General features: G+C 39.9%; 1 protein-coding gene and 1 pseudogene across 5 annotated transcripts in view; both read right to left on the bottom strand.

Moving 5' to 3' along the window:
* ATM (ATM serine/threonine kinase) overlaps nucleotides 1–13677 on the bottom strand; it is a 145485-nt gene that overhangs the window by 124290 nt on the left and 7518 nt on the right. For all 5 annotated transcript variants that reach the window (XM_066371608.1, XM_066371605.1, XM_066371604.1 and 2 more), the window contains exons 5-8: nucleotides 8227–8391; nucleotides 2813–2978; nucleotides 2012–2250; nucleotides 263–426 (exon numbers count right to left, since the gene is read on the bottom strand). In XM_066371608.1, coding sequence (XP_066227705.1) covers nucleotides 263–426; nucleotides 2012–2250; nucleotides 2813–2978; nucleotides 8227–8391 — 734 coding nt within the window. The remainder of the gene's footprint in view (nucleotides 1–262; nucleotides 427–2011; nucleotides 2251–2812; nucleotides 2979–8226; nucleotides 8392–13677) is intronic.
* On the bottom strand, nucleotides 4311–4936 carry LOC136388957 (ATP synthase F(0) complex subunit C2, mitochondrial pseudogene; annotated as a pseudogene).

Here is a 13677-nt window from a genome sequence, read left to right as displayed (position 1 = left end):
GACCAGGCAAGCCCAGGGCTTCGAACCGGCGACCTCAGCATTTCCAGGTCGACACTTTATCCACTGCGCCACCACAGGTCAGGCGCAGAACAGTTATCTTTTAAGTCAGAAGGCAGTTCTAAATATTTATGGTGTTTTTCAAAGAGTAGTTAGTTACATGTATAGAGTAATTTTATAGGCTTTTTATCAGAACACAAATTTTAAAAGCCTAGTTAAAAAAAATCAATATGAAAATGTCAAAATGTGACAAAACCTACTGTACCTGGTGACAAATATCTGCCATCAAATCAATCAAGTTTTCCTTGACAGCAATATTACGAGATCCGGAGGAATATTTCCCTCTGCTTCCTATATGACTTATCTCATTGACTAGCAGATCATATAAATTGTATAAGATACTTTTCCACTTTATTGATTCATAAGCACCTGTAATTCAAAAATTTATAATTTATATACAAATTCCATTTGTACTGCCAACTTTCACAAAACTATTCATCTGTTAAGGTGAAAGCATTAGAAGACATCTGGTCCAACCTTCTATTTAGTACTAATGCCTCTTCTGACAATTTCCTTGACAAGTTCTACTTCATAATCGTGTCCGTTTCACACTTAATTTATGTATTTGTTATAAAATTCTTCCATATTCTGACCTTTTTCTAATCAATTCAATCAAAATCTCAATCAAATGTTCTCTCATTTCTTCTCCCCCTTGAAGCAAATACAAATAATATGCTCCCTCTTTCATAGGAGGACTAAGTTCTCTGTATGTCTGTTTAAGAGAAAAACATCATACCAGTTCCTTCAACTAGTGTACAAATGACATGCTATCTACAGTTCTAATCTTCTTTCCAAGACACATTTCAGTCTCTATGAAAATGTTTAATTTATGAAATCTGGTGAACATAATACTACAACTGTGATCTGACCAGTATGGGGAACAATGGGCTATTACTTCCCACAAAGACAACAACAACATGAAATCTACTAATATAGCCTAAAACTACATTAGCATTTCTGGCAGCCTCATCATCCTACCAATTTGCAATTCATCCTAAACATGCAGTTAACTAAAACCCTAAACATATCATACCATCTCCTAATAAACCTAATTTTCATCTTGGTGTGAGCTATGTGCAAGATGAAAAACCAAAAAAGCCACCATTCTTTGACTCACAGTGGTTTCATAGGCTACTAATATATCTAACCATACATACTAAACTCATGAATATACACAGCTACTTTTGATTTAAAAAAAAAGAAAGAAATAGCTGTAACAGTTCTCCCCTCTGACTACTATTACTCAATGTAGCATGATTTCTTAATAAGATCATTAAACTAGCCATGATGAATTGGTCCAAAGGCTAGTACAAGCCCAAAGGCAAACTCAGCCTGAACAAGAGGAAACTTAGTTCCAGTTCCACCCAATAAAGTTCCTCTACTGAATGGAGCTACATCATCAAAGTAATACTCTCTTGATTAAAGACAAAAATGTGAAGGAATCAGGGTCATTCATTTTTGGTTTTCCCAATAAACGGGGGTCTAGAGTAACTGACATTGAAGACTATATGTACAAATCTTCTTTGGAAATTGACTAATCTGATTGGCTCTTTTCAGTCCACATTTAACTATTTTATCTTTTAATAAAGGCAATGCGCGGGTAGACAAGGCCCTGCCTTCTCTAAATTCTGTTATGCTTAGTCCGTGTTACACCTCTTAGCAACTCATTATTGCTGCATAATTAACTCCTTGAGGAAATAATATCTCATATTTGTTTGTATTCCTTGTAATACCTAGCACTGGGCTAAACAAATGGTAAGGCATAATACAATTTGCTACCACAGCTTCAAATTCTAAAAAAAATGTGTTGAAAGTATCATCATGACTAATATCATTACCAAACACAGCAATACAAAGGAAAGTCATAACCTCCTACCAAACATAGATTTCATACTTAAGCCTCTATGTTTCAATTGAAGAAGCAAATGCAAAACAGCAAAAACTTCCTTTATACCTTTTTCCTGGGTTTTGGCTCCCTTTGGATGATGGATATAAATTTGCAGTTGAAATAATTCAATAATTACTTCTTTTAAGGAATCATTAGGTCTGTGTTGAGTCCAAATATAAAGCAAGGTAGGAAGAATTTCATCTCCTATACTGCACACTTGGATTCGAAAGTTAACAGCCAAAGTCTTGAGGAAGATAACAAACGCTGCTAAGATATGATTTAGACCTGCAGAGATCTTTTCTTGTCTGCGACAGAAAATAAACGGACACAGCTTGGTATAACGAAGAAAAATACACAAATTAAAGACACTTATGAAGTTGCATGCTGAAAGAAAATAAACCTAATTTTCAAATAACAATATCCTTACTGTCAGAACTATTCAGAAAAAAAAAAAATCACAGCAACAAAAAATAGTTCTTTTGTGCTAAGAGATCTCTCCTGTTAGCTTTCCCTGCTAAAATTACACAAAACTGGGTAATACCACACAAACGTAAAATACTGATACTTCCAAATTCTATTCTATTTTATTCTTATCCTCAAAAATGGAGAAAATAAAATTATTTAGAAGGTATTTAGCATTTCTTATCATTAGAAAAGCAAGACAGACTTCTTAGAACATCATTTCATGTTCTGTATGTTAGATATTCGCACAAAGTTGGACCTAATACTTTCTTTGGGAATCCATTAGTTTTACTATAATACGCCAAGTTTTAAAATTGGTAGTATTTTTAGATACTGAATATAAAACACAGTCTTTCAAAATCAAATGGATTTTCAATAGAAAAGAACAAAAAGAGATTAGATTACCTTGCATTCTGAATAGCCTTGGAAAAAAACCCCAAAAATTTGGAATTCAATCCATCAGTTTGTGAACAGCATCCTTTAGTCACAGCTTCAATGATTCTAGCCACTAAAACTCGGTTAATGTCTTGTGGAGGTTTAAGATAGAGTTTGAAGTACATGGAAAACAATTCTTAAAAAAAAAAAGTACTAGTTACATTTTTAAAAAAGAAAACTATCAAGTCATTGGATTTAAATGCCACAATTCAATTTAAATCTCAATAATCCCATATAAAATAAAGATTTAAATTATACTAATTTATATTTAATATAGCAACAGCATTCCATCAATATTTAGTTTTATTTTTATAAATTGCATTCAAGACATAAACTTCAGGCAGCAGAGACTGGAAACACCACTTTAAGAGCCTGACTTCAGAAAAGCTACTTAACTTCTCTAATCTTGTGTTTCCTCATCCAGGCCTAACAAAGCACTTGGCACAGGGTACACATCCCAGTGTTTTTTGTTTTAATGCTGCTTGACTAATAATGAACAATTTATTTCTCACAGCATTAATAACAGAGTACCTTCATTTCTGCATAGATTCCTCAGTCCCAAAGGTAACATGAAGAGGGAGAGGTAAAACATGTACTAACAGTGAGCAATGTTACAGGAGAGAAAGTTTCACAAGGAATAGGCTGCAAGCAAGCCTGTCCTTTGCTCTGGAGGAAGTCATCAATCCTCTATCTCCCAAGGCTCACTATACATACATACTTTAAAAAAAAAAACAAAATAGTCTGGAAAAAAAGTAGTGTCTCTGCAGAAATATGAGATGTGTGTGAAAGAGACAGAGAGAGGGAAAATAGGGACAGACAGTAGGGAGAAATGAGAAGCATCCATTCTTCATGGAGACATCTTAGATGTTCATTGATTGTATTCTCATATGTGCCTTGACCGGGGAACTAAAGCAGAGTGAGTGACCCCTTGCTCAAGCCAGTGACCATGGGGTTATGTCTAAAATCCCACATTCAAGCCAATGACCCCACGCTCAAGCTGGTGAGTTTGTGCTCAAGCCAGATGAGCCTGCACGCAAGCCAGCGACCTTGGGGTTTCGAACCTGGGTCCTCTGCATCCCTGTTCAACGCTCTATTCACTGTGCCACCACCTGGTCAGGCTAGAACTATATTTTTTATTAAAATTAATTGCAGATAAAAAACTAAGCTTTACTGATATTTAAGAAAGAAATTAGCAGAGGCCACTTTGGAGGATAGTTTGGCTGTTTCTTGCAAAACTAAACACACTTTTACCATAAAATCCAGCAATCACATTGCTTGGTATTTACCCAAATGATGTGAAAGTTGACCTGCACTGAGATGCTTACAGCAATTTTATTCATAATTGCCAAACTTGGAAGCAATCAAAGTGTCCTTCAGGAAATGAATGGATAACTCAACTGTAGTATATCCAGACAATGAGCTATCAAGCCACAGCCAACATGGATGAAACTTTTCTTTTTTCTTTTTTCTTATTAATACAGTATTTATTTGTCTTCCCTCTGTCTAACCCTGAGCCAACCATTTTCCCCAGGCTTCCTGGGGAGGTATAGGAAAAGGAACACACGGGCAGGCAAGTCAAGGGAGAAAGAACTATGGGAGGTGGAGACAGCTCCTTCACATGGCGAAGAGGATGAGAAAGGCCACCATCAGGCAAAAGAGCCCCATGGCCTCTGAGAGGGCAAACCCCAGAATGGCGTAGGAGAAGAGTTGTTGCTTCAGGGCAGGGTTCCTGGCATAACCAATGATGAGGCTCCCAAACACAGTCCCAATTCCAGCCCCAGAGCCTGCCACCCCCACTGTGGCAGCCCCAGCCCCGATGGACTTGGCTGCTGTATCAATGTCCCTTGAAATGGCACTGGTCTGGAAGCTGCGGCTAGAAATAAGTGAGGTCGGGGTATGTGGGGCTGCCCAGCTGCCGAGGCTCTCATCTTTCAGTGTCTCTGGTCTGTTCAGCACCACTGCAGACAGTGACCGGGTCAGCAGCTGAGAGGTGTTCCAAGGAGGGGGTGGAAACAAACTTGGTGCAGGCGTACATTTTCAGGGGATAAGGGGCTGTGGCAGGAGCTGCTCCTACTGCAGAGAAGACCGAGAGGGATAGGGGCGGGGGACTGGGGGCCGGGAATACCATGGATGAAATTTAAACGTGTATCACTAAGTTAAAGAAGCCAATGAAAAGATTACATACTGTATGATTCCAACTACATGACATTTTGGAAAAGACAAAACTGCAATTCCTTCGGCAGGATATACACTACAATTTGAAAAGGCAAAACTGTGGAGACCATAAAAAGACAAATGGTTGCTAGGAATGGGGGGAGAAAAGGATAAACAGGCAGAGCACAGAGGATTTTTAGGACAGTGAAACTATTCTGCATGATACTTTAATGGTTAATACATTTAATGGTGAATCCATTTATACATTTGTCAAAACCAGAATTTGTCAACACCCACAGTGACCCTAATACATGTAAACCATGGACTTTCAGTGGTATGAGGTGTCAACCTAAATTCACTGATTGAAATAAAGTTACCACTTTGGTGCCGGATGTTGATAGTGGAGGATGCAGTGCATGTGTGAAGTCAGGGGGGTTTATGGGAACTCTACTTTGTGCTCAGTTTTGCTGTGAATATAAAACTGCTCTTTAAAAAAAAGCCTATTTTCTATTTTTTAAAAAAATGTTTGAAAACCACTTGATTAGAAAAACCAAATAATGGGCACTTATAGTTAGAGCACAGAAATGGCAAGAATAGGGGAGGGCCTGACCAGGCGGTGGCACAGTGGATAGAGCGTCGAACTGGGATGCTGAGGACCCAGGTTCGAGACCCTGAGGTCGCCAGCTTGACCACGGGCTCATCTGGTTTGAGCAAAGCTCACCAGCTTGGACCCAAGGTCACTGGATTGAGCAAGGGGTTACTCGGTCTGCTGTAGCCCCACATTCAAGGCACATATGAGAAAGCAATCAATGAACAACTAAGGTGTCACAACAAAGAATTGATGCTTCTCATCTCTCTCCATTCCTGTCTCTCTGTCCCTATCTGTCCCTCTCTCTGACTCTCTGTCTCTGTAAAAAAATAAATTAATACAAGAATAGGGGTTGGCTTTTAGTTAAGTGAGGTAAGGGATCAGAGAGGTAGGCAGAAGCAAAACTATGCAGTGCTTCCAAGGCTTGGAAGAAAGGTCCAGATTTTATACTTATTGTACATGTAAGTCACTAAAGACTTTAATTTTTCTTCCTTCCCACCTTATTAAAATAACTATCTTCTTCCTTGGGACAATCCTAGGGTTCTTTCTTTGGAACCCCTTCTTCTCAGGAAACATACTAATCAATTTTCATGTGTGTTCAACAACTGTCTCTCTACTAAATTCTTCTAATTACACACACACACACACAAACACACACACACACACACACAACCAGACATTCTCATCTTTAACAGGACCCCTCTTTACCTTCTCCTGGCAACCAAAGCTTTTAAAAGTGCTGTATGTATTTGCAAATGCATTTCCATACTTGTCACTAACACTTCCACACCGGTCTGTTATAGAACCAAACATATCAACCAATTTTGTAATTGCCATTTATAGACTAATTCATCAAAAACAGCAGATACAGCCCTGGCCAGTTGGCTCAGCGGTAGAGTGTCGGCCTAGCGTGCGGAGGACCCGGGTTCGATTCCCGGCCAGGGCACACAGGAGAAGCGCCCATTTGCTTCTCCACCCCTCCGCCGAGCTTTCCTCTCTGTCTCTCTCTTCCCCTCCCGCAGCCAAGGCTCCATTGGAGCAAAGATGGCCCGGGCGCTGGGGATGGCTCTGTGGCCTCTGCCCCAGGCGCTAGAGTGGCTCTGGTCGCAACATGGCGACGCCCAGGATGGGCAAAGCATCACCCCCTGGTGGGCAGAGCATTGCCCCTGGTGGGCGTGCCGGGTGGATCCCGGTCAGGCGCATGCGGGAGTCTGTCTGACTGTCTCTCCCTGTTTCCAGCTTCAGAAAAATGAAAAAACAAACAAACAAAAAACCCCAGCAGATACATTCTTTTCAAATGCATATGAAACACTCACCTAGTTGGACCTTATTGTGGGTCAAAAAAGAAATCATAACAATTACAAATAATTTATAGTTAAAAAAGAATCTTCGCCCTGGCCGGTTGGCTCAGCGGTGGAGCGTCGGCCTGGCGTGCGGAGGACCCGGGTTCGATTCCCAGCCAGGGCACACAGGAGAAGCGCCCATTTGCTTCTCCACCCCTCCGCTGCGCTTTCCTCTCTGTCCCTCTCTTCCCCTCCCGCAGCCAAGGCTCCATTGGAGCAAAGATGGCCCGGGCGCTGGGGTTGGCTCCTTGGCCTCTGCCCCAGGTGCTAGAGTGGCTCTGGTGGCAACATGGCGACGCCCAGGATGGGCAGAGCATCGCCCCCTGGTGGGCAGAGCGTCACCCCCTGGTGGGCGTGCCGGGTGGATCCCGGTCGGGCGCATGCGGGAGTCTGTCTGACTGTCTCTCCCTGTTTCCAGCTTCAGAAAAATGGAAAAAAAAAAAAAGAATCTTCTTTGACCATAATGCGACGAGACTGGAAACCATAAAAATGGGAGCGGGGGGACCAGAAAAATTTCTCAAACTGGATATTAAACACACATTTCCAAATAATCTATGGGTCAAAGAAGAACTCTTGAGAAAAACTAGAACATGTTTTGAATTGAAGAAAAATTAAAATAGCCCTAGCCAGGTAGTTCAGTGGATAAAGCATTATTCCGGCACACTGAGGTCACAGGTTTGATCCCCAGTCAGGGCACATATGAGAAGCAACCAACGAGTGTACAACTAAATGGAACTAAGTGGAACAACAACTTGATGCTTCTCTTTCTCTCTTTCTCTCAAATCAATGGAAAAAGAAGATAAAAACATAACATTGTTAATATTTGTGAGATGTTACTAACACAGTGTTTAGAGAAAAACTTATTACATTAAATGCTTTCACTTTTATGATATCTCTCTTGGTTTTCTTCTTTCAGCTTTAATCATCGCTGAGTTCAGGTGTCACTGATGTGTGAACTCACTGCACCCAAACACCTCTGTATCCAATAAAATTATAATTTTGGTTTGCTTGGTTTTTTTCTGCCACTGGACTATCAAGTCCTTGAGGACAGTGACTGGCATTTTTCAATTTTGTAATTCCAATTCTGATAGCAGGCACCTAATATAATGCCAGTGAAAATAATTTAGGTAGCTTATAATAAGTGAAAATGTAGGATAAGATTCTATAGTCATTTACTTTTACTAAAGTACTGTTAAACTGTGCAGTCATTTAGGGATACAGTAAGACTCGGGCTACACTTTTGGTGAAGTATCATTTCACAAGAAAAAAATTCACTAGGAAGAAACTTCAAAACATACCTAGCCACTGTTGCTGAGATATTTCACACCAGTATTTTCTCACTGAAAGAATGTCCTTGAGAAGTATATTGCTACAGTCAGCTCCACACATGGCACCATCTGAAGAATCTTTCACTGTGTCCATGATATAATTCAAGAGTTCTTGACATTTTAGCCTCGGTGCTCCTATTTAAAAATAAAATAAATAAATAAAGCATATATCTTCAGAAAAATTAAGGACACTTGGAATGGCAGCTATATAAATAATTCCTTTTGGGGAAATAACAATTAATCTTCTCATAGAGCAGGAATTAAACAAACAATGTCTCATGGACAAAATTCTGTAAACCACCTCTTTTGGACATAAAGTTTTACTGGACCACAGCCACATCCATCCATTCATTTATGTGTTGTCTATGGCTACTTTCAAGCTAAAACAGCAGAGTTGAGTAGGAGAGAGACTATGCAGCCTGTAAAGTCAAAAACATTATCCAATCCCTTTACAAAAAGAGTTTAACAATTCCTGTAGGAACATACAGCAAAACAATTATTCATTCTATCTTTAATAATTCACAATTTTGGGCATTATATTCATACCTAAAATGATCCAAAGTTTCTTTATTATCTTTTATAGAGAATGAATTTATTAAAACAAAAATTATAAGGAAGACATTTTATTTTATTTTTTTAATTTTTACTGATTGATTTTAGAGAGAGAGGAAGGAAAAGAGAGAGACACAAGCTTTGACCTGCTCCTAAATGTGCCCCAAAGGTGGGTTGAACCAGTCACCTCTGCACTTCAGGGCAATACGCTAACCAACAGAGCTATCCCGCGAGAGCAAGGATATATTTTTTGAGAAGCAAAATTATTTCCAAGACCTATAGCAAACAGTATTTATGGCACATAAATATATAAGGTCATAATTTGTACAGTTTTATTTAGTAGAAATCCTGAAACTTCAGTACTAATGGATAAATTCTTCTAGGTAAGAAAAGTACATTTAAAATTAAGACCTCCAGGCCTGACCTGTAGTGGTGAGTGGATAAAGCATCACCCTGGAATGCTGAGGTCACTGGTTTGAAATCCTGGGCTTGCCTGGTCAAGGCACATATAGGAAGCAATAACTATGAGTTGGTGCTTCTAGGCTCTCCTCCATCTTTCTCTCTTTCCCTCTCTTACTCTTTCTTTTCTCTAAAAATCAATCAATAAATAAAATCTAAAAAAAAAAAAAAAAAAATATTAGCCCTGGCCGGATAGCTCAGTGGGCTAGAGCATTGTCCTGAAGCACAGAGGCTGCCAATTCAATCCCCGGTCAGGGCACACACAGGAACAAATGTTCCAGTCTCTCTCCTGTGCTCTCCCTTTCTCCCTCTGAATTTAAAAAAAATTAAAAAATTTTAAATTCAAAAACAAAATAAATTTTAAAAAATTAAGGCCTCCATCACGGCTCGTGGTTGTCTCTTCATGGCTCCGTTGCTGGGGCTGCTCCAGAAGCTGGCCAATTCTGACACCATGGCCAGGAGGAGCTGGTGATGGGCACAGGCAGCATCAACTGCAAGCTTCTTAAAAACTTTGTGCTCACTGGGTTCTCCCATAATGACCTGATCTGGATACTACTGATGTCAGCAACCTCAACTGGCAGTTTTTGTTTCAAAAGAAACATGCTGTTGCCTGACCAGGTGGTGGTGCAGTGGATAGAGCATTGGCCTAGGGCGCAGAGGACCCAAGATCAAGATCCCAATGAGAGTGGCTTGAGTGCAGGTTTACTGGCTTGAGTACAGGGTCACTAGCTTGAGTGCAGGGTCACCAGACTGAGTGTGAAATCATAAATATAACTCCATGGTTGCTGGCTTGAGCCCAAAGGTCGCTGACTTGGGCCCAGGGTCACTGACTTGAGTAAGGGGTCGCTGGCTTGGCTGGAGCTCCTCCCCCCACCCGTCAAGGCACATATGTGAAAGCAATCAATGAACAACTAAGGTACCACGATGAAGAGTTGATGCTTATCTCTCTCTCCCTTCCTTTCTCTCTCACAAAGTAAAAAAAAAAAGAAATGTATTAGAAGATCAAAGGCTCAGGCTGCCAGAGGAATGTATACTGCAGTTTTACCTGAAAGCTAATAGCACAGTCTACCAAGACAGCAACAGGAACCCCAATTACAATGTGGAAATTTTTTTTTTGTGACAGAGACAGGGACAGAGAGGAACAGACAGACAGGAAGAGAGAGAGATGAGAAGCATCGATTCTTTGTTACGGCACCTTAGTTGTTCATTGATTGCTTTCTCATATGTGCCTTGACGTGGCGGGGGACTGCTACAGCAGACCAAGTGACCCCTTGCTCAAGCCAGCGACCTTGGGCTCAAGCTGGTGAGCCTTGCTCAAACCAGATGAGCCCACGCTCAAGCCGGCAACCTCGGGGTTTCGAATCTGGGCCCTCTGCGTCCCAGTCAGATGCTCTATCCACTGAGCCAACGCCTACTCAGGCACAATGTGGAAATTTTTCAACAATTTATAAATATATTGGTTATGAATGCTTACGGAGCTGCCTGCAACCATGTTAACAGGATGCTGTCTGGCAGCTGATGTCCCTCTTACTGAGAGTAGAACTGCTGTTATCTTGGGTAAGTAAATATTATCAAAGAAAGGGTGTGACTGAGTGTTATGAATGTCATCCCAAACCAATTCAATCTGGTTGTACAATTTGTAGCAACCTTATGAGGAAAAGATTATTTTTTAGCCCAGACCTAAGGATCATCATACAGTACTCTTAAGTGACTGAAACAGATTCAAAAGTATCAAGTGCTATGGATTGAAACTTGTTTTTAAATATTAATTGGAAAAAAAAATTTAATTGGCACTGTGTATGTATGTATATTGATATAAAACAGTGTTAATCTACTCAAGTTTCCAGCTTGCACTGCCTGGTATGTCTGTCTGTGTAAGAAGACAATTTTTGAATATCATTACAGTTTCCGGTTATTTATGTCTGATGTTTTGTAAAACTCAAATATAACTTTACCATACTTGTGGACTAAATAAATGGCCTGTGCAAACTTGTAAGACATGCCTGCACAGCTCACATGTTTGCTGCCTTGTCAGGTTTATCCATCATATTTACTGCAGGCATGTTAAATTCTTTCCTTTTAAAAAACTAATTTGTAATGGATGTGAAGGTTAAGAGATTACTGATTTAGAAAAATTGAGAGAGATCTCCACTGTTTGCCACAGATGAGTACTTTCTAAATTAAACCTTTTAATGGCAGTGTTGCTTTTTATATTTAAAATGTCTATATATTTATTTTGAGCAAATCAAATTGATGTCACAACTGAAATGTTATATTTCAACATTAACAATCTTAAAAATCACATATAAAAGTTTTTTTTGACAGAGACAGAGAGTCAGACAGAGGGACAGATAGGGAAAGACAGACAGGAAGGGAGATGAGAAGCATCAATTCTTCTTGAATGTCTATACTTGGTACAGAAGCTGACAAAGGCCCACATCGAAGAATAAACAATATTTGCTGACTGGTTCCTTCCCAACTGCCTCTTTTTTTCTAGTCTGTTTCTTTCACTGTACTGTGGATACCAATGCCAAACAAATTTGGCAAAGTCTAGACCTGTGTTTAAAGTCCCATCAACCCTCCAACCCTTTGAAAAAAAACAACTGAAGAAGTGAGATGACATGATAATAAAGACCTGGTTCTGCTTCAAGACTAAAAATGTTTAAGTTATAAAGTCAAACTTGAAAGAAAAAAAAAAGCCTTAAATAAAAATATTTTTCAACCATTTAAATGATCATAAATTGATAATTTCATCCACTCATTCCTGCAAGCCAACATACTGGTACTTTTATATGTTTTTCAAATGGGATCTCCAGGGTTAATTTTGGAATTGAAGGCTTTTTCATTTGTAAAGCAAAACTCTAAGCTACAAACTTTTCTGTTGGGCTACAAATGGGCTTGATATCTCTCTCCCTCACAAACTCCGTAAGTACATACAAAGATCTATAAAGAACCCAATGGTCGTAACCAAGAACACAAATTTTAATGGATGCAAGGCTACCATACAGGGCAAAAACAGGTACAGGATATTTCAGTGTCACTTTCTTTTATCTGTGTTAGGGGCCTTGACAAGGGTTTATAGCTATCCACACAAACTGGCACCTCAGAGGAGATAGAAAAACAAATTTCTGCAAAACTATTTTGTCTAGACACTGGTCGTTTACCTCCATTCTGAGATATTCACTAACAACCTACCATATTTCCCCATGTATAAGACACTCCCATGTATAAGACACAACTTAACTTGGGGGCACAAAATTTGAAAAAAAATATATTACATAAAGTTATTGATATCGTTTTATTTATCAATAAATTTATACAACTCCTCATCAGTGTCAAAACTCGCATCCATTAGCTTGTCCTCCTCTGTGTCTGATGACGAATCACTGTCTTCAACAATGAGCACAAAAACAAGTGCAAAAAAGCAGGTAATGCAAATTTAAAAATTTGACGACCACTGTATGTTTTTAGACCCCAAATTTTTCAGGGGAAAGGTGCATCTTATATATGGAGGAATACGGTATGTATTTCTACTTAATAAAATTTACCAACATTGGGCTTTTCTGATTCTTAAACTAAACTTGGTATCACAAAGCCATACCCTTATCTGTGAGGAGTAAACAAAGTCTGACCCCAAGAGTGCCTAAACAAACATTCTGGATTCTAGTTTTTTAGCAATGTGAAAGCCATTTCCTTACATAAGTCTATTAAAATCCTGCATTTTGGTTCAAAAATATCAGCTCTTCAAAATATCAACTGTAGGCCCTGGTTGGGTAGTTCAGTTGGTTATAGCATCGTCCTGATACACCAAGGTTGTGGGTTTGATCCTTGGTAAGGGTACATACAAGAATTAACCAATGGCCCTGGCCATATAGCTCAGTTGGTTAGAGCATTGTCCCGAAGTGTAGAGGTTGCAGGTCTGATACCCAGTCAGGGCACATATAGGAGCATCTCCTTTGTTCCTGTCTCTCTCACTCTCTCCTCTCCTCTCTTGTTAAAATCAATTAATAAAAATAAAATTTTAGGCCCTGGCCGTTTGGCTCAGTGGTAGAGAGTTGGCCTGGCATGCAGGAGTCCTGGGTTCAATTCCTGGACAGGGCACACAGGAGAAGCGCCCATCTGCTTCTCCACCCCCCCTCCTTCCTCTCTGTCTCTCTTCCCCTCCCACAGCCAAGGCTCCATTGAAGCAAAGTTGGCCCAGGTGCTAAGGATGGCTCCATGGCCTTTGCCTCAGGCACTGGAATGGCTCTAGTTGCAACAAAGTAACGACACAGATGGGCAGAGCATCGCCCCCTGGTGGGCATGCCGGGTGGATCCCGGTCGGGGCATGCGGGAGTCTGTCTGACTGCCTCCCCGTTTCCAACTTCAGAAAATACAATAAATAAATACATAAATAAATAAAATTTTAAT

The sequence above is a fragment of the Saccopteryx leptura genome, chromosome 1 (genome assembly GCF_036850995.1).
Source record: "Saccopteryx leptura isolate mSacLep1 chromosome 1, mSacLep1_pri_phased_curated, whole genome shotgun sequence".
Lineage (NCBI taxonomy): Eukaryota > Metazoa > Chordata > Mammalia > Chiroptera > Emballonuridae > Saccopteryx > Saccopteryx leptura.
The sequence above is the reverse complement of the archived record's forward strand: the minus strand, read 5'-3'. Positions and strand labels throughout refer to the sequence as shown.